Source organism: Monopterus albus, unplaced genomic scaffold (assembly GCF_001952655.1).
Source record: "Monopterus albus unplaced genomic scaffold, M_albus_1.0 scaffold161.1, whole genome shotgun sequence".
Classification (NCBI taxonomy): domain Eukaryota; kingdom Metazoa; phylum Chordata; class Actinopteri; order Synbranchiformes; family Synbranchidae; genus Monopterus; species Monopterus albus.
The window spans coordinates 585,558-606,521 of NW_018128041.1; the positions used below are offsets into that span (position 1 = coordinate 585,558).

At 40.1% G+C, this 20,964-nt stretch overlaps 1 protein-coding gene across 4 annotated transcripts in view; it reads left to right on the top strand.

Moving 5' to 3' along the window:
- LOC109968758 (receptor tyrosine-protein kinase erbB-4) overlaps window positions 1–20,964 on the top strand; it is a 244,655-nt gene that overhangs the window by 168,369 nt on the left and 55,322 nt on the right. For all 4 annotated transcript variants that reach the window (XM_020615248.1, XM_020615250.1, XM_020615249.1 and 1 more), the window contains exons 6-16: window positions 379–497; window positions 1,192–1,333; window positions 1,956–2,069; window positions 6,414–6,540; window positions 6,996–7,069; window positions 7,937–8,027; window positions 8,529–8,734; window positions 10,702–10,834; window positions 14,130–14,223; window positions 16,036–16,190; window positions 18,778–18,822. In XM_020615248.1, the coding sequence (XP_020470904.1) occupies window positions 379–497; window positions 1,192–1,333; window positions 1,956–2,069; window positions 6,414–6,540; window positions 6,996–7,069; window positions 7,937–8,027; window positions 8,529–8,734; window positions 10,702–10,834; window positions 14,130–14,223; window positions 16,036–16,190; window positions 18,778–18,822 (1,300 nt within the window). The remainder of the gene's footprint in view (window positions 1–378; window positions 498–1,191; window positions 1,334–1,955; window positions 2,070–6,413; window positions 6,541–6,995; window positions 7,070–7,936; window positions 8,028–8,528; window positions 8,735–10,701; window positions 10,835–14,129; window positions 14,224–16,035; window positions 16,191–18,777; window positions 18,823–20,964) is intronic.

Genomic DNA, 20,964 nt, shown 5'->3' on the forward strand with positions numbered 1-20,964 from the left:
CCCACTTCATACCTGGGAGCTGCCAAGCAGAGCCAGAGATTTCAGTTGCTAATCAGTGAGATGAAGCTAGAGCAGTTGGAGGATAAGAGGCTTGTTCAAGGGCACCTCCAGAGCAGTTATTGAGAGAGGCAACGGTGCTCCATGTTTTTAAAGTATGTCTGGTCATTTAAGCCTATGACCTTGAGGGCACTAACTTACTTGTCTGACCTTTAGATTGCTGTAGTCTCTCATTTGTTTCTGCCTAAATTCCTTATCAGTTGATGTTTGTGTGCAGACATAATGTGGGTGGAAGGTTAAGGGTGGTGGTATTGTCTTCGTTTGTGAGCGTGAAGGTGTGCATCAGACCTTTAAAATTCCATCTTTTCACTTCCTGGGCAGTGACAAAGACAGTGTGTGCAGAGCAGTGTGACGGTCGATGCTTTGGCCCTTACGTCAGCGACTGCTGCCATCGTGAGTGCGCCGGCGGCTGCTCGGGCCCCAAGGACACGGACTGCTTTGTACGTCAGACTGCACACAATCACATGCACACAGATTGTCTCACTCTTGTCATGATGCATCGACCAAAAAGCACAGTCACACATCTCTAGCCTCATTTCACTCACCACATCTTTGGTGCAACATCTGTTTGTCATCGTCTCTGCCCAAAAATGATCCACTTTGTTTACCAGCTGATAAATTATTTGTCACTTAACAGGGCTGTAAATGTCTGCACTCTTCAAAGAACAAATTGGTGATTCAGTGTTCCAATTAATATCCCTTTTATCACCTCAAGTTCTTGTTTCAGGAACTCCCACACAACACATGCACACCCTGACAGAGATGATATTGCAGTTGTAATTCATAGAAAGGCTCACGCAATTCAATTACTGTTGTTTCAGCCAGTGGCCACAGACGACAAAACACTTAAGAGGTTTATGGGAAAACACTTTACCATTTACATCATGGCTGTGGATCAATGGCTCCAATTTTTCTCCCATTTGGCACTCAAAGAGACAAGGGACCACTGCATGATCAATGTGTAACCATTTGAAGTAAAAATGAAATGCTGCTGCAATACTCTTTCACTCACATGGGTGTATGTGAGCAAATCCCAGTGCTCTCCTTGCCTCACCTTGCCATGTACTCCATGCCCCCTGAAGTCCTGCTAGTGTCTCCTGCCTTCAGTCGACTGTGGTCATGTGCTTTCTGCAGGCTTGCACCAACTTCAACGACAGCGGAGCATGTGTGACCCAGTGCCCTCAGCCATTTGTATACAACCCCACTTCTTTTCAGTTAGAGCACAACCCCAAAGCCAAGTACACCTATGGAGCCTTTTGTGTCAAGAAATGTCCACGTAAGTATACTTCAATTTGTAGGCAAATAAAGTTATAATTATGTTTTGTCATCTGTGCACTAGTGTCCACTGAAGAAGCATGATCATCCTTCTACCCTGAAATAAGACTCCCGACAAGTATTTCAAGCCAACTGAATTACTCAAATATAAAGAAATTGTGTATCTCAATTAACTAGTTGCTACACCATCTGCTTTAGCTGCTGGCAGCTGAAAAAAGCAAGTCATGCTTCTTTATTTCACAAATATGGAGTGTTGTAGTAATTCTGTAAGCATGGATTAAAAGTCAAGCTACATCAACAGATTGTGTAGTCAAGTTCCACTGATCTTCAAATAAGCAGACAGAAGCCTTTCTACTGTGGCTACCAAGTACTAATGCAATTCACTACTTTTGCTGAGCATTATAACCCTAGACCTTTAGTTTGGATCGTTACGCAAATGTGATTAAAATACTGTGAATTTCTCACCATTAGAGCGGTCCGTTTTGTTCCAAGTAAATGCAACACTTTGATTTTTATGGTTTTACATGATAAAATCTACAGTAGGTGTCAGGAAAAAGACATGGTGTCTACTATGAAGCAACTGAAGCTAATTAATACTCACTTTCTGACTGTATTTCTGTTAGATAATTTTGTTGTGGACCACAGCTCCTGTGTTAGAGCGTGTCCCAGCAACAAGATGGAAGTGGAGGAGAACCGAATCAAAATGTGCATCCCCTGTACCGACATCTGTCCCAAAGGTAAACCAGGTGGTGTCCATGTCTGTGATTGGAGATCCAAATTTTGAACTTGAATATGTTAAATATCATTGCATAAAACAGTACTGGAGTGGTTTTGTTGAAACTTGAATGAGAGAAGCATGTGGCACAGAGTTTTTCTGTTTGTAAAACATTGTTTGGTTTGATGGTTTCACTTTAAATAACTCGAAGTTTTACACTTTGAGTGACTTCTAACAACTATTACCTGCCCGGTTTAGCTTAAACTAGGAATGGTGTTGCATTGTATTACCCATCAGCCAAGGGACTGCTTGCATTAGTCATAACCAGTGCCCATTGCCTGGTGAGATTGTCAGATTTGTCTTGAAAGAAGCACACAAACAGACTCTGACACTCCACCCTGACACAGTTGGATATTACACAGAGAGAAAATATTGGACATATTAATCAGTAGAAAGGGACCATAATTCAGCGTATAATGTGGAAGTTATATTCAATAGTATGAAAATTAGGTTTATATTGATAATTCATCCATTTTCCTTGTACCCCCTACTTCCTGGTCCACTGCTCTGCATTTACTATATGTGCAAGAGCTTATGCAGATTTAATCTAATAGCCATATGCTAACAGTGATGAAAGTGGATCAGCAGTAGCCCACCAGAATGACTGTAAAAGCTTTACAGGAAATGTAATTTATTTTTTTAAGGGCACCAGTTTAGTTTTCATTATACTACACAAAATACACTTACAGCTGATTTAATGATTCTAATGTAATGCCACAAAATATGAAGATCTTTTGTACTGTAACTTCAGGGTAATAATACAGTACAATAAACCACCAGTGAACTCAACAACATACTGTACTCTGTATCAGATTATTCTGTTTTCACTAACCTGTCTTGTGTTTCAAAAGTATGCAGTTATTGCTTCAGAGATAATATTATTTATGCAGTTTTGTGTATATACAGTATATATATACAAATTAACTGTGTCAGCATGCTGTTCATCTTGTCTCCTCTTGCAACACTACTGCTGTGCAATTTTAAGTTATACTCATTACGTACTGGAGGATAAATATGACAAATATGGCATAAATGCAGGTAACATAATTGATTCCCATAACAGTCAACAAAGTAACTGACATGAAATGGTCCCATAAGGAGAAATTGTTCTTACCTGCTTTGTAATTACAGCTGTTTTTTTTATAAGAGCCTAAAATGTCAAGGTCAAGGTCAAACTGTTTATTTGGAAATGTGTTTCCCTGTACAATGAAATTCTTACTTTGCCGTCCACATGAATGCCACAAAATACAAATGAAATATAAAGTTGATGAATAAGTAACACAAAATCTAAGGCAATTTAATCAGAATCAGCTTTACTGGCCAGGTGTGTTAACAGCAGGATTGTTTTAGTATATTTACACCATGACCTACTGTAGATTGTTTTTATAGGAAAATGGACTGCTCCATGTCCAATCCAGAAATGGAAGTATTCTTTTGACCAAAGGTAGACTGTGCCCATGGGAGTGACAGGTTATGATTGTTGCTGCATTCAGAAAGCAGGGTTTGGATTTTAGCGCTGGATTGCAGGTATTGTGCATAATTTCATATGTAGTACTTGCAATGCGGGACATTCCCGAACTCATTTACAGCAATGTCAAAAAGTTGGTGTGCTCCAAAACCTGGCACGGTGCTGTTTGTGCCAGATGGGGTGGTCTCCATTCGTTTGAACTACGTTAGCATGGTGCCCGCCGGGCGGCCACGCCTTCTCACCCTCTTTACAAAACTACGTGTCCCCCCTGCTGTTGCAGCATCTCTCGCTGGCTTATATACTCAGGTTTTAATGATGTGAACGTGAAACTATGCGAACATGGGCCACTGGTTAGCATAGATCTACGTCAACGAAGTGAAACCCGCTCATAAAAAACACTGGAACCCAAAAGGACTAGCACAAACAGCAGTGCCAGTGATGGCAATGTTACTCCTCAGGGTCCTCGGGCAGGGGAATGGTAACATTACAAAGATGAAGCAACAATCCAAAGACGTTTCAGGATAATTGGCTCAGAATATATTCATGGCTTGAATTTAACAATGATTAAATGAGCTGCTCACTTTGTACAATGTCCGGTGCTGCACCTTTTACCTGCCGACGGCATTTCAGCATTGAAAATTTCATTTCAGAACTTGGCCCTCACTGAGAGCAGTTTTTTTTTAAGTTACCAAGTGGAAGAGACAGAGGACAAGGAAATAATAGATCATGGTGATGAGAGCAAAGGGAGCCACCAAAAGAAAGACTAAGGACACTGATGCAGCTCAAGAGAGGAGAAGGAGAAAGAAACAAATTACAGCAATGGTTCAGAGAATTTCTTAAATTGGAGCAGAGTGATGAAATGCAGTTTCAAGTAAGAAAAGGGCTAGGTAAGGACTAGGACCTGCAGTTAAGAGCACAGGTATTATCACCCACAGACTATATAAATCCCCCCTAATTAAGGGGAAAACACCAATGACACCAATTTCTAAATTTTAAGGATGACTCAGATTTCCCAGATGTCATGGATTAAAAATGCCTAACCTATTAAACATGGATTCCCATTTCTCCTCAGTCATCCAGTTCCAGTCATCAAATGCCCTTTGGGTCTTGAGTTAACAGGACAGGAGTGAAGCATCAGGGTCTTCTGCCACAGTGTCCATGCTTATACATGTACAAATCCATAATTGTATTGTGGTTTAGAAGAGACCAGATGACAGACAGTCTTATAAATGTCCTGATTATGTCAGGATGGCACATTTATGGACTCATTTGTCCACATGCAGCAGGACTCATGCCACTAAACAACTGAATCTGTTTATGTAGTCATCTTCCCCCAGTTTTTAGAATATTGCAGCACTTCTGAGACAAGCAGTCTAGTTTCTATGTAGACGCCTTAACACCATATGTAGTAGTTGAACATGTCATCTCAGCTCTATGCTTCACTATGCTGCTACAGCTGTTTCATTTCCTGAAAAAGCTTTCCACGGGATTTTGGAACATGGCTACAGAGATTAGCCCCAATTCAGCCACAAGAGCATTCGTGGGCTGACGCTTGGTCTTCCAGTTTGATGGTGTTCAGGTCAGGTCTCTGTGGAACCACCTCAGTCCTTGTTTTGTGCACAGGAGCACTGTCTCGTTCAACCAGGAAACAGTTTGCTGTATGTAGCAGTAGGATTTCCCATAAGTTAAACTCCACCTTCCAGAATGATCATAAAATCGAAGCGGCACTATTCTAACATTCATACATTAGTTTTAGCTAGGTGTTGTTGGTCTTTGGTTCTTGTTACCATTGCTAACTCTGAGAGACGAGACAGTCCAAGTAACTTCAAAACAGTGCTGATTTATTCAAAGGATCACAGGTAAAATTAACATTACACGCTCAGGTATCTTGCACCTCCAAACTGCTCGCAGGCAGATGTAAGATGAAAGACCCTGAACCCACCAGGCCTATACATTATATCCCTTCGGTTGGGCTAGCCCCATACTACCCAGAAACGTCAACCGAGACGTCTCTGTTTCTAATACATAAAGTATCTATCCAATTTCTATCTGACTAAAAATACCTAACATGATGTAGGAGTCTCCATTTTCCAGGTGAGAAAGGGAATAGTGGAGGGCAGCCATGATGGCATCTGATGGCGATGGCGATGTTTACTGTGAAATTAAACTGTATTACTCCAGATCAATACAGAAGATTAGGCGCTTCATCATATTGTTCTCACACAGGTAATTGGTCTGCCCTCTCTTTGGAGAGAAGACAATGGTGTTTCCCTTCTGGCTTCATATATGGACTGTGGCATCCAGTGATTGGCTAATCTTTTGATTACATCGTCACACAGCAGGGAGGGGTTAATGAAGGAGAACCCAAGGAACTGTGGGAAATGATAACAAATTAACATTTCAGATATGGAATTGGCTGGTATAAATCACTATCAAAAACTGGTTGCACCACTTAATGCCAGCCTTATTCATCATCCACTCCGCCTCTGTCAGAAATACTTGGCTCACATTAGACTGCAAGTGTAATTAATGCAGATGTAATGATTTTATTATAGCGAGGAATTGGCTGTGGATTGGCCCATGCTTTCATCAAAAGAATTCAATGCATGGAGAGAGACTGTGGCTTTCCTTGTACACCAAAATCAGAGGCATACATTCTTAAAAGAGTCTAAAGAATTAAAGTGACAAATAGTTAATAGCAGTTTTGCACAATCAGGTCTCATCTGTACAAGGACACTTTGGATATACACCACAACAGGCAATTTGTTAATACCTAAGCCAACTACAGTATTGATTATTTTGATCTCTACATGACTGTGTGTGCATTGCTTTTGTCAGTGTGTGATGGCATAGGGACAGGCAGCCTGCAGACAGCTCAGACAGTGGATGCCAGCAATATTAATAAATTTGTCAACTGCACCAAAATCAACGGCAACCTCATCTTCCTCATTACTGGCATTAATGGGTAAGTGACATTTTGAAACCACACACACATTTCATTTTCATATTTTGAATGGCAATGTAAGTTTAAGGAAAAAAACAATTAGCACTAGGATGCTGTTACACATCTAATTCAAAGGAATACTAATTGTATGAAATACAGCAGCAAACAGTTCTCCATCTATATCCACATTGTGTCAGAGAAAATCCAGCTTGGAAAGGTCAGTGCAGAGTCAATCAGAAACCACTGTCGAAGTGCCCTGTCAGGATAGAATGATGTGTAACCATAAATGCCACACAGCGCATTAGAGGAAAAGAGCATTCGGGCTTCAGTTTAAAGAATATACTGTATTTTATCTATGTTGCCTTCAGGTTTGCAGTACTAGAACCTTATTTACTTAGTATAGCAATATTGCAATAATGTCTTTGACTAAGATAGTATTCACTTTTCTGTGTGTTTCTACATTGTGTGTATTTCAGGGACATGTATCATGGTATTGGCCCTCTAGACCCAGATCATCTCAACGTGTTCCGCACTGTGAAAGAGATCACAGGTGAGACTGCCTCAGTGGAGTCACCGTGGAAAAACGGACTGAACAAAGCAATATTATTATGTGATGCTTGTGTGAATTATTTGGCCTCTGAGGCAGTAAAAGAAAGCTTTAAGTGGAAAGTAGAAAGATGATTTTTGTCAGTAAACTTTAAAAGGTGCTCTGGTGGATATGATATTAGTGTGTGTGTGTGTGTGTGTGTGTGTGTGTTGTCTGTCTGATAGTTATACGTGCTTACAGTATGTGCAATAGTTTGTGTGCGTGTGGATGCTTGTGTGTGTATATTTATTCATTAGCTATTAGGGTCCTTAAGGGATCAGCAGTACCTTGTATACAAACCCTTTTGTCATATTAGACTGCGAGTTGCATTTGAGCCAAGCAGCTAATGGAGTGAAACTGCATTTTCATAATGAAAACCCAAGCAATAAGAAAGAGCAATGACCATTCTTTCCCAGCCATTTCCTGCTCTATCCCTTTAATGTCATTTCCACAGATGCTGATTTGATAAAAATCTGTCATTAAAGGCAAGTGCAACCAGACAAATTGTGCAGAATATCAAATCCATTTTTTTAATTAGTGTGTATTGTCCTCTCCAAGCGTTGGCAACAAAGAATGGCTTTTGCTTAAACTTCACAAAAGCGGTGCAAGCACCATGAGCAAAGTTTGCAGTGATTTTTTTTTCTAAAATTTGGATAAATGTGACAGAAGGACTTTTTTTTATTCCACTACTTATTATTCCAATGTTCCTTTATTAAACACATCCTAGACTCCTTTTCTGTTTTAGTCAGTCTTCTTTTTCACTATTTTTACTAAAAAAAAATCTAAATTGTGTTAATTAGTGTATGTTTAACCCTTTGTCTTTGTCTTTAGGTTACCTCAACATCCAGTCTTGGCCTGAGAACATGACAGATCTGAGTGTTTTTTCCAACCTGGCAATCATTGGAGGCAGGTCTCTTTACAGGTATTGGAGAAGGCAGTCAAACACGTTCTTTTAGACACAGATTAGGCACCGTTAGTCTCTTTCTTCTAACTTTCCTGGTAAAGCAAAAAGGGTGATTCAGGATTGTTTTTCTTTTGTTCTGTTTTACCTTCCTCCTGTTTCCCCATTTTCTCATCCATATTGGGCCCTATTTTTCCTTTGTCTCATGATCTTTCCCCTTTTCTCCCTTTCCTTCCCCTCCTTTCTGTACCTCTCTGTCATTCTTTCCCATCTCACCCTTTACCTTGCTCTGCTCAGTTGTTCTTTCCCTTTTTGTCTTCCACATCATCATCCCTTCCTCCCGTTTGTTTATCCCTTCTTCTTTTCTACATTGTTCATATTTATTTCCAAATCTTTCTCAGTGCTTCTGATTGTTCCTTTCCTTTCAGACCACCCCCCCCATCTCTGTCTTCTTCCCACATCTCTCTCTTTATCTCCATTTGTTTAATTTTCTTTTATTTTTCCTTGTCTTTTGTCCTGCAGTGGAAGTGGTATATCTCTGTTGATCCTGAAGCAGCGTTGGATTTCCTCCCTTCAGTTCCAGTCGTTGGATGAGATCAGTGCTGGTAATGTTTACATCTTCAATAACAGTCGTTTATGCTACTACAACACTGTCAACTGGACATCACTCTTCAGGACGCCAAACCAGAAGGTGCTCATCCGCAACAACCGAGATCCAAAGGAATGCAGTGAGTAATGGTGGAGGGATGTAGGATAGGTTTCATTCCAAATTGTTGAGCACTTGCAAAAATCTGCACATTTTGAGGGTAGTATCTATTTATTGTTATTTATTTTATTTCTTTATATTTTTGCAGGGACACATGCAACTAAACATTGTTACAGTCAAACGACTCAGCGCATATGGGGCATCTAGCAAAATGCTCATTTAAAGCCTTTGTCCCTTATTAGGTTCAAATATCCAAGAACAAATAGCTTAATAGACAAAACCAGCTTAAACCAGCAACATCTTACCCAGAGGTTACTCTGTGTTTTAACTAGAACTAGTTATTTTTTTTATGTCAAGCTGATTATTTAGGATAAACGGCCTCTTATTTATTTGACTACTATGCAACACTTCACTGGAAAAATACTGTCCTATCTATCAAAAGTTAATAAATTGTTAATAAATATAATACATTTAAATGTGGAGTTCACAAAGCTGTGAGAATAATGCCACATTCCTGCTGATTTAAGCCCCTCAATGATTGCCTCATTTACCCAAAATGTAATAAATTCAGACAAATGAAAAGTCACCTGAGCAACTGAAACCCTTCATTGACAGCTGATTAAATTCCCCACTTCCACAGAGCCACCAAGCAGAAGATATACAGTCATTTGCAAAGCACATTTCCTGAAAACACATAACATGGTCTCAAGTTTAAGTTTGGCTCATGCAGTTAATTTTATGGAGACAGATGCTTTGTAGAGTGAGAAAAAGTGTCGCTGTTTTCAGTTTGGACATTTAAGAATAAGACTTTTGTATATACTTTATGTTGGAATAATTCAAGAAAAGCCTTCACTGCCAGAGGAAACACCCACACAATCTTTTATTTTAACACCTATCAGATCCTCCTTTTCTCTTATTTTTTCTCCTGTTAGCTCTCTAATTAATTCCAAACTTAGATTCCCTGCATATCTCTGCAGATCCAGCTCCAGTCAAGCTTTACACATGCCTCAAAAGCTGTTATTCAGCTTCCTGCAAGAAAAATGCTTGGTGTATCATGCACAGCAGTGAATTAAGCTGAACACTAGCCTTAGGAAAGTAGACATGTGATAGATCAGGAAATAGTCTACATGTGGTTTATCTATACATAGTGGAATCTGACCACAGAGTCCTGACCAAATAGAAGAAGGAAGAGCATTTTAAAAAGATATATTAGTCGTATTATTCCTCAGGAACCATGCTTTGATCATGTTTAGATTTTTTACTCATGTACATGTGTGTTTGCCACTAACACTCACTATGGCAGAGTGAGATACATAAAAAAAAAAATACCCACACACCAACCACCGCAGTTTTTCTTGGCCCTGCCAGGCTGTATTTCATAACATTAACCAGTTAATGAACAGTGTATGTGTTAGAGATCGATTGATGTGGCCTTACATTGGCATCTTCAACCCCCTGCCCCCACTGGGCAACACTAAGAGATGGGTGTCACTCACCAGTTGAGGGGGCATCAGTGGTTGCGGTTCCAGTGGGAACAGAGTTCTTGTTGGGCTGGCCATTAATGGAAGAGGTGTGGGGGATACTGATGTTTACTCACACAACACAACAAGGAGATGTACACATGTACAGGCACCAATGCTAACTTCTAGGCAGGAAAAATAGACACACACACACACACACACACACACACATATTTGTGGCAAGTGAAAATAAGCACATAAATCCAATCTACACATTAAACTGTTCCTAATGAATCATTTTAAGATATATTTCACTTTGTTCCTGCATAGTGTTGGTCCGTTCAGTTGTATCCTAGTTCCAGAATTCTTGAATTGTATTGTGTGCGTGGATGTGTATCTGTAGGCTGCAGTAGTGTGTGTCTGTGAAATGTACTGTATGTCTGCATGAGTAAATGTCTTTTGGCATTTGAGCAGTGGTATTTGCTTATTTATTTTTATAGCTATTTATTTACCGTCTTTCTCACCATAGCTCAGCAGCAAATGGTGTGTGACCGCATGTGTTCAGACGACGGTTGCTGGGGTCCGGGGCCCAACCAGTGTCTTTCCTGCAGATATTTCAGGCGAGGTCGCACATGCGTTGAGTCCTGCAACCTCTTTGATGGGTGAGTAGCTCTGTTTTGATGTGTTCTGGCCAGATGTTTTACAAGTTGAGTGTTGGAGCTGATTTTTCACAAAACTTTAAAATTACTCCTGAAAATTTGAATTTTCTGGAATGTCAGATCATTATACTTGCAGGAGACTGTGTTAATTCCCATGCGAACAGCAACACATGACAAGCAGTGGAAATGAAATCAATTTAAACAGCTTTGATGCATGAAAATGAAGTCAAAACATCCTCAAGGGCTTGAGGAGGAGGAGAGTCTAATTGCCAATTGGAATGAATGTAATGAGATCAACCAATAAAGGATTTCACACTGTGAACAGTTAATGTGAACAGTTAAAGGAACATTTGGCTGCGTGTTACATCTGTTGTCCAAAAATCAATTTGAATATATTGTTGAAGTATGATTGCCCGTAATGGTTGGCAGACGTGAGTGTTTACTGCTCTGAGCTGGGATGTGACTGACATTTGCGACCGAGGCTCTTTGAGTGCCCTCACAATCCACTGATGTTTTGTTTTCAGTGTGAATAATCACATTCAGGCCATTGCTTTATGCTGCCAAGAGGCACATCAAAAAGATCACTGCCAGCTCACCTGGGGAAAAACACTTCTTTATAGATGTAGATTTTAGCCTTTTGTGCTACTCTTGAATGAACAAGGAGATGCTGTGAATCACAACACTAAAATAAGACCATCAACATCTACCACAAGATAAATATTACTCTTCTTGCAAATAGTAATGTCAAGGTAGGCTTTTCCTCAGGGGAAGTGGAGTGAGTGCATGCATGTGTGCAAGAGAGAGTGTCTGCGAGCGAACAACCCTCGGTCATGTTGACTTGTTGCTGGTTCTTTCCCAGCACAGTTTGTGGGAGGGAAGCTTTGTAGTTGCAGGGAAAAGCAGCTCACAGCGAAGGCTTTGCAAAAGACTGTCGAGAGAAAGGCGTGTGGCAGGGAGCTGCTGAAGCACACTTCTTTTCTATACTGTAAATACAGTCAGTCACTTTGATGCATTATAAGTAACATTCGACAGGCCGCTTCTCGTTTTGTGTCATTTGACTGAACTGCAGAATCAAAATGTCCATAAACTACGGGTCATAGCCCTATAAGTCACTGCCTGCCAACCAACAGACCACAAATAACGATCACAGTTTCTTGAGCACAGTGGAGGCTAAATTCAATTAGATTAGCATCAGGAATTTGAAACTAATATTTATACAATATATTACTAGAACTATTCAGTACCAAAGCTCATTATTTCTGTCAGAAAGAGCAGACAAGCCTGTTCTTTTGCACTGAATATAATGTTTGCTGCAATAACTGTCACCAAAAATAAAATGGTAAACTTCATCTCAGCATATACAGTAGGAGTGGAGGCTGCTGTACATCTAAATATAACACCACAGACACAGAGAAACAGTTTCAGCTGTTTCTTATTTTACAAGACAATAGATTTTATCTGTTCCTTTGGTCCATATAAACTTTAGAGTTTAATTTAAAAAGTTGCTCTGATTGGTTTGTCAAGCTCTGGCTTGCTGGAGGTTTGGAGGTCCGAATGGTGACCATAGTCCTGCTTAAATTCCTGCTAGAACAGGGCTAATCCCCAATCGGAACATCCCCAATGGTGCACACTTCCAGCCATGAAGGGGGCCAATCAGGAGGAACGACTTTGGCTGAATGGAAATGACCCTAGAGAGCACAGCTGCAGAGCTTTGTCTCACACACTCGCCTTTTCCTCTTTCAACAAAAGCAATATCTCTTTACTGCCTGGGCCCTTTTCTAAAGGGTTCCCCTGGACAAAGCTTCCAGGAGAGAAATCTAATTTATTTTGGAACAAGGGAAGTAATGACAAGGGAGAAATGCAAAGAGAGCAATAGGAGTCTCTTTTGAGTCCACTGAAACATTATTAACAAAAGGACACTATGATACTGTCTGTTTGGATGTTTGAGACAACTGCTGTGAACTTGATGAGGCATTTAGAACATTCAGAGAAACATGCTGAGACATCAAGATTAGGATAAGTAAAATTTGGGATTTTATTTTCACTTTTATTGCCTTTTAATTTAACACAGATCAACTCAGGAGTGTCAGAATATGTCTTTTGTTTTTGTAGCCTTTGAACAACTAAGTCTAAAACATTTTCATCCGATACCACATGAAAATGGAAAAGATACATTATACCTCCAGGGGATCAGAATTTATCAGTGCAAGATCACATAAAATCTCACAAGGAAGAATATATTAAATCTTTGTTCCACCCTAGTGGCGTCACATGCAAATGCAAACAAAACACACAGTGTCACTCTCGTTATCCCACCATCGGGCAAACCCTTCTCTGAAGGTGTCTGTTGTCTGCATCGGCTAATCGATCCCTCTCAGTGTTTTTGATTGGCAGAAGTAATTATTGACAGCAGCCTGCTCGGCAGAGACGCCTCACTTCAGAAACAAAGATAATGCGCTGATTTGGACACAAACAAAGGAGAAATGTATCAAGTGGATGCACACACACACACACGCAGACACCTCCACACATAGACACATGGTGTATATAAGGATTCGACAGCGTGGCCTGAGGCAGTGCTCAGCTCCTGCCGGTGTAATTGCAGTGTATAAGCCCAATATTGAGATATATTGTTTTCCTCTATTCCTTCAGAAGTCTAAGTGGAAAAACAAAGCCATCATGAACTACAGTACATGGATCTCTCTAACTGGCTAATAAAAGGGTCTGGTGGAACTCCTACCAGTTGCACAAACCGCAGTGATTTGATAACAGGATAAAAAGCAATTTCTTTGACATTTCTTTTTTCTTCTCTGTTTGCCTTTCTTAACCTGTTTTCCTCTCACCCTCATATGCTCCCTCTGTTTTTCCCCCTTCACTTTATCCAAGGCAGACTCCTGTCCCTGCCTGCTCCCTGGCCTTTTCTGCCCTCCTACCAGTTTTCTTATATTCCACCTCCCTTCACACATCCCCTCGTGTTTGCCCATGATTTGAAAAGCTGTTCATTATTCATGGGCCTTCTCTGTTAGCATATTGACCATACTATGCTTTTAACTTGATCATGCCCTTCATGCTCCTTTACCAGTGGGCTCGCTAGCAGTCAGAGCAATCTTGGAGATGAGCACGAGTAAATGGAGATTTAACCTTACTTTCATGATATCGCATGTTAGTTTAAAATCAAAAGACTTTGTGCCCATATGAGCAGCCTTCCTCGGCAAGCTCTGGATCAATATTTCAATGTGGGTACGCTCTCAAATCTATAATACATGCACCTCTATTTCAATTTCCCTATCTCTATCAGGGAAGTACGTGAGTTTGCCAATGGATCTGTGTGTCTGGAGTGTGATAACCAGTGTGAGAAGATGGATGGGAATGCCATGACATGTCTTGGCCAGGTAAGACCTTGAATTCACTTCAGATACCTCTCAAACTCAACTTCCTTTTTTACTTAATGATACTTTCTAGAAGTAGACTTTTCACTCATTTTTTGTGCAAGTTGGTTTCATATCTTGTGTGCTCTAAAGGGGATTTACACCTTATTTTGTGGGAGTCTATCTGTTTTGTGCACAGCATTTCAGAAGAAACAAGTGCAGTGTTCATAAAGGTGAATGGTAGGTTAATGGGTGGAATGATAAACTACTGTAGCTACCTTAAGAGGCATGCTTTTGGCAAGCACACACACAGACACACAAAACAGCAAAGTGAGATTAGTTTCTGACCTTCCCATAAAGTCACTTTTAGTCTCAGATGTGATCACACCACAACTATCCAAAAGGTGTTTTCCTTTTGAGCTTTTTTCTTTGTGAAATACTGGAATTTTTGGCTCATCCGGCCTGTAAAAAATAAGAAAATAAATCACTCTTGGAAAAAAAATATCTAGTGATAACAATTTGCAGGCATGTGCAACATGATGAGAGGCTACAAGCTGATATTACTTTACTTTAAAGATTAAGACTAACGGTACTGTAGTAATATTATACAATCACCATCGGTTGAGTCGGCGCCGCAGATGGCTGCCATTGGTTCTGTACTGGAAACAAATTCCTTGTGTGTAACATACTTGGCCAATAAAAGGTGATTATCCTTATCCTTATTAAATCCCCTGAAAACACCAAAGTGGACGAGTTGTGCGAGTAACCGTTTAGGACCGTCCCTGGAGAAAGAGCAAAAGAGGGGAAAAGCAATGGAGAGAGAGAGAGAGAGAGACTTCTCAAGGATGCACAGAGGCTACAGACTTTGAGATGCTGGTCACAGTTGAGTAGCAAATAACACCAAGAGTCAATCATCCACAGGCGCTCTCACACACAAATACACATGCAAATGGCATACTTGAATGCATTCAGACATCGGCATGCATACACTCTTGCGCTTGCACACATGCATACACACAAACATGCAAAGTGAGAATAATGTTTATTGATGACGTGTGACTGAATGTGTCAAAGTGTGAGAAGCTGTCCATCAGGTAGTCTCCCAGCTCCCAGAATGCTGCAGTGCTTCTTGACAACAGCTCCTGCATACACACGCACACAAACACACCCACTTTTTCACACATTAGTCAACATCCTCATTACTTTAGACACATACACAAACATGTACATGAAGTACATGTACAGTTTTTTCCTTATGCTGCTTTCCTACACATGCACAAAGACTGCTAGCCATCATGCTTCTTCATTATTTTGCTGCGTCTGAGGTCAAGCTCAGTTATCACTTGTCATCTTCTCCATCACGTTTGATGTCGTACTTTAACATGACTCGATTCCTTATGCATTTTGCCAGTTTTAATATTTTGAATATGTTCTATTCAAAACATTATACATCACTGGAATGTAATTCATGTGGTGTCCTGCTAGCTGGTAGCACACTGTGACATTAGCAGTGGTAGCAAGTGAACAAATTGACAGGTTTAAATTTGATTCTGTTCATTTCACCTCTGTGCTCTCATATATTTTTCTGTCTCTTCATTCTTTCCTCTTCCTTTATCCCATTCTCTTTTCCATAACTTAATTTTTCCCTGCTGTTTCCTTCACCTCTTTGCCCATCATTTTGTTCCACATTTCTTTTTCTCTGTGTTCATTTTCCCTTTTCCCTTTTAATAATCAATTTACCTCATGCTCCACCTCTTTTTCTTTTTTCATCTCATGTGCACCACCTCCTTCTAACCCATCTTACCGCCCCTGCTGCGTGTTCTGCTCTGCTCTCAGGGCCCGGACCAATGTGTAAAATGCCTCCACTTCAAAGATGGACCCAACTGTGTGGAGAAGTGCCCTGATGGGTTGCAGGGGGCCAACAGTTTCATCTTCAAATACGCCAAGGCCAACAACGAGTGTCATCCCTGCCATGCCAACTGCACCCAGGGGTAAAATAAGAGCGATGCATAAATGTGTGTGCATGTGTTAAAGCATTTCTTTTGAAGTTTTTACTTGCTTTCGTAGTTTCTTGAGTGTCCTCCAGCTAGGTGCTTTTATGGTGTTCAACGCATCATGACGACATGCTGCTTGCACACGGGTATCCTCGTGGACATGCAACACCTCCCTTTCAACAAGTGGGAGAAAGACAAACTGACAGACAGAGAGAAGACGCCTTAATCATGCAGCCACTTGAGTCCCTGGCTTGTAGCTTGAAGACAGTGGGACAATGTAAGATGAGAAAGACAGAAAGAAAAGTATATTTAAAGTCAGAAATCAAAACATTGAGTGGTACAAACAGTCTTCCAAATGGGCATTCAGTTTATCATAAACACAGTTCTTAGGGAAGATTCAGAAGGTCCAAAGTTACCTCATTATAGGGGGATTTTGTCACTACACGACAGAAGTCCCTTTGTATGGCATTGTTAGCAAATCAAAGAGATTAGCTTATTCTGCATACACTGGAACAATAAAGAGAAAACTTGTCAGTGTTCTCAGCAAGCAAAGTTAGACATCTGAAAGCTCACAACAGAGAGACAGAGGTGGAAAAAACAGTTAATGTGCTGTCTCTTAAATAGCAGGAAGTGATTTTATTTTACTGCAACTACACTGTAAATGTTGATAATATCAGTGCAGCTTTAAAGAACCAAAGGAGACAAGAGGTAAAGAAGGTAAACAGAGATTAAGAGGAGGCTATGGCCATAAAAGTAAAAAGAGGAGAAAAACAATGAAACAAAGCTAGGAAGCTGAGGAAAGGATAAAGAGGAGGGTATATTTATTCCATGACAGCTTTCATTCACACAGATTCACTGACTCTGTGAACACTAATCTGTTGTTGGCATGACAGCACCTCCATCTTACCTTGTCATCTTATCCTGCCCTCTAGCCACAGGGTACTCTGGATCATCATCAAGGTAGAAACTAAGGCAGGGTTTTTATGGTACGAGGCAAAGTAAGACAGTAAAAAGGTCAGAGGGCATTGCTGGGAACAAAACAGCACCTCCAGAACGTGTAAAAAGTCAGTATCATGTTAAAAGACAAATGATTAAACCAGAAGCCTCATTACTCAACCTTACTGACAGTAAAAGCAATAGATACTGTAGTGATAAAAAGATGTGGCATTACAAAAAAAAGCAATAGATAGTGATAAAAAGATGTGGCATTACAAAAAAAGAAGTTTGTGCATTGTACCTGCCTGGTGATGTTTACTTAAGATCACTCCTTTGTTCTCTTCTTGATTCAAGAAGGAACCTGTGCGGCTCATGTGCACGCACACATCCACACACACAGGCTGGATGTAGACATTGATTGCTCTCTAATTAGCTATTTGGTACACCATTTAATTGACATCGAAGCCGCTTTGGAGGAGCTACCGTTGTCACCGATTTAATTCCAAAGTTAGCCTGCTCTTCTAATTTGCTATGTAATTTGTTGTGTCTTGTGTGTGCGCACACACTCAATGCACACATGGCGAAGAATTCAAAAACTGTTCTCCTGTGTCTATCCTGCTGTTCAAAGGCCTCCACTCAAGGAATGAGAATTAATGAGCAACTAAGAGTCTGTTGTAATCACTTCCTGATTACCTAATGTTAAAAAGGTGATGGAAGCACTACCAGCACTACATTCCAGTGGCTTTGATTGTTGAGGTATAAGAAAAAAAAGATGTATAGCAAGTGTTTTTGTACAGTATTTGGGGAAAAAAGGTGATTGTTAAAGAAGCTGAATCTTTAAGGTTTTGATGGAAGTGGCCGCAGAGGAAATTCACTCTACAAGGACAGCAGGAGGAAAACGAGGATTATAATAGCAAAAAATAAATAAAAATGGCATGTACAGCATGCCAGGTAGAATTTATCTGCTGTACTCATTTCTCTTGGCTTGCATGTTAGACTAAAGCAGCTGTGATGGGGATGTATTTGGCTAATAACACCTCCACCCCTAGAAGGCTCCATAGTAAACCCAGAATACATTCATTTACATGCCACCTACATTAACCTGACACTGCATCTACACCTAGGCCAGTATTTTTCAGCCTTGTGTCTGTGTCTCTGCTATGAAAGTGAAGTAAGGGACAAATACTCAATGGCAGAATGAATGGCCCTACTGAGTCTTTTATCCTGAAGTCACTATGATTTTCTAAAGAAGATATTGTTTTTCGGATTGAAAAGGTGCTTTAGTTTTCTTTGCCTCTTTTTTGATAATTTCCCCAAAGGTTTAAACAGTAATCCATTCAAAATTTGTTCAGAGAACTAAATGAGTTAGGACGTTGTGTTAGTTTTGTTATTGCTGTTGTTGGTTGTTTGTTTGTTTGTTTGCTTGCTTTTTTTTGTTACATGAAACACAGAATAACAATTTCCCATGTTCCCATCCAAGCGCGTCCTCCTGTCATCTTGACAAGTGGTCAGCCATGCTCGAGATTCAATTTTCCACAGGTCCCTGCCCAGTGACAGCTGATTGACGTGGAAGAAAGGATGCCATGAGATTTACTCATAACCTGTCCCTGATTTAATGGATGATCTTTCTGGTTTGTCTGCCCTGCAGGTGTGTCGGGCCAAGACTCCAAGATTGTGTTGGGATGATGGACAGGTAAGGGATCTCACGGTACATTTGTAATGTGGGACTGGGAGACCACCATCAGTTTCTGCCACTATTCATTACAGTCTCTATTAAAAACTGTCTCTCATCATATTTATTAACAACTCAGGCAGCATAGCATCAGTTTTGCAGTCTACATTTGACAGATAACAGTTTTTTGGGGGGTTTCTTGGTTTGTCTGATCTGTGCCTATTTGTGGTCTAATTTGTGTCATACTTTGGACATATGGTGTCAGTGAAACCCCATTTAACCTTATTTTATGGAGTAAATTTGTTATTTATAAACTTTTATTACTATTACTGTAGTCATACTTTTTGTTTCTTCAGCCGTTCCTGGTAGGCTAGTGGTTAAGGCGCAGCGCTCTCACCGCTGCAGCCAGGGTTTGAATCAGGGTTGCGTCAGGAAGGGCATCCGGCGTAAAACACGTGCCAAATGTCAACATGCAAGTCATCAGTGTGACGATTTGCTGTGGCGACCCCTAAACGGGAAAAGCCGAAAGTGACTTTCTTACTGTAGTCATACTTTTTCTTTGTGACAGTAATACAGCTAGTGGTGGTTATAATGAAGTAAAAGTAATACTAGTGGCATAACAGCCTTACTTGTGCTACTTGTATATTATTAAGTCTTCCACTACTGATAATACAGCAGGAGCTAAAAACTTCAGGCTTTAAAAGGCCTAAAAATGCATTTTCCTAGTCACTGAATTAGTCTCGCTATTTCTGATATATGTGATTGGTACTAAAAATAACTGTCATGCAGTTAATGCCAAATAAATCTAGTTGGATTTCTTTTCTTTCAAAAGTACAGTGACATCTCAAAAACACTCTAGGGTTAATAAATAATACTTAGATAGTTTTTTAAAAATGTATTTTTAGTCATGACTACCTCAAGGATATGTTTGACATATATAGAAATGATTTGAGGCCATGTCTTCAGCGGTTTTAGAATTGACTTGGACTTTGCTGCTGTGGAACTTGACTTTCTCCAGATTTATCTCCCTAACAAAGTGAGACTTCAAAGAGTTAACATTCGAAAGCACGTTCAAAGGTACAGTGAAATCACTTTTGACACAGTTTTCAAAAGAAAATTAGAGGCTTGACACCAAAGATTTAAATAATGCTTGCGGAATTATTGTTCTACTTCATCTACTACCAATGCCTCCGATAATGCTTCAGTTGTAGTGATATCATTAAGACGAAATAAAACAAGAATTAACAGAAAGTATAGTGGTGTATCTGAACAGTCTCACAAAATAAATGGCCTGAAGACACAACTCTATTAAAACACCCATAAAAAGAAGTGTTCTTTACAATTAGAGCAAGTTCCAAAGAGTGACAAACTCATTTGAATTTAACCAAACCACCAAACCCATAAGAATGGGTCCTGAGCTGCTTTTAAACAGAGGAAACTGAAATGAGACCCTTTTGCTTTCCTCTGGGAGGTTTCCTTTGAGACTCATTGTTCTTTTGCTCTTACAATGGCTTTATTCCCCCATCTCATCTGGTGACCCTGTGTTGCCTGTTCTGCTGTAAAGCCTTTCCTCCTAATTAGAGAAGTCCTTTCCCTTGTCTCTCACCTAGGTGCTGTTATTTGTTTTCCTTCTGCTCCCTGCCTTTTTCTTCCCTTCTCCCTTGTCTCCTGGACTATATGTAAATTTGTCTTTCTCTTCCCTTTGCTCCCTTTTCAGATGCTTTTCTTGTGTTTTCTTGTTCTTGTTTCTTTTCTTCATCCATGTCTTTTCATTTCGCCCCATAAGGTTCATTCTATTGTCATTGTTTCTCTTTGTCACTCTACCCCCTCTTGACCTAATCATTCCAAACTGCTGCATTTCAATTCAGTACGGACTTGTATATCTCATTATGCTGAAACCCAGAACCTCTTTGTAAATTTCAAGCTTCCCCTTCTTTACATAGTTCAGTCACGATCAATATTGCAAATGCTGCTGTACCTTGCTCTACCATAGCTCCGTGGTACATAAATCCTCCATTAGCTGCTAATGGCCTCTACAGCCAATAGCGTCTCGACTTCCAAGTATCAGGTAGAAGTGGGCGTTATTTTATGCTCCAGAACATGGTTGTATTGTGTTTAAATAAATAAATAAATAAAATAAGGGCACAGACGACTCTGGCACTG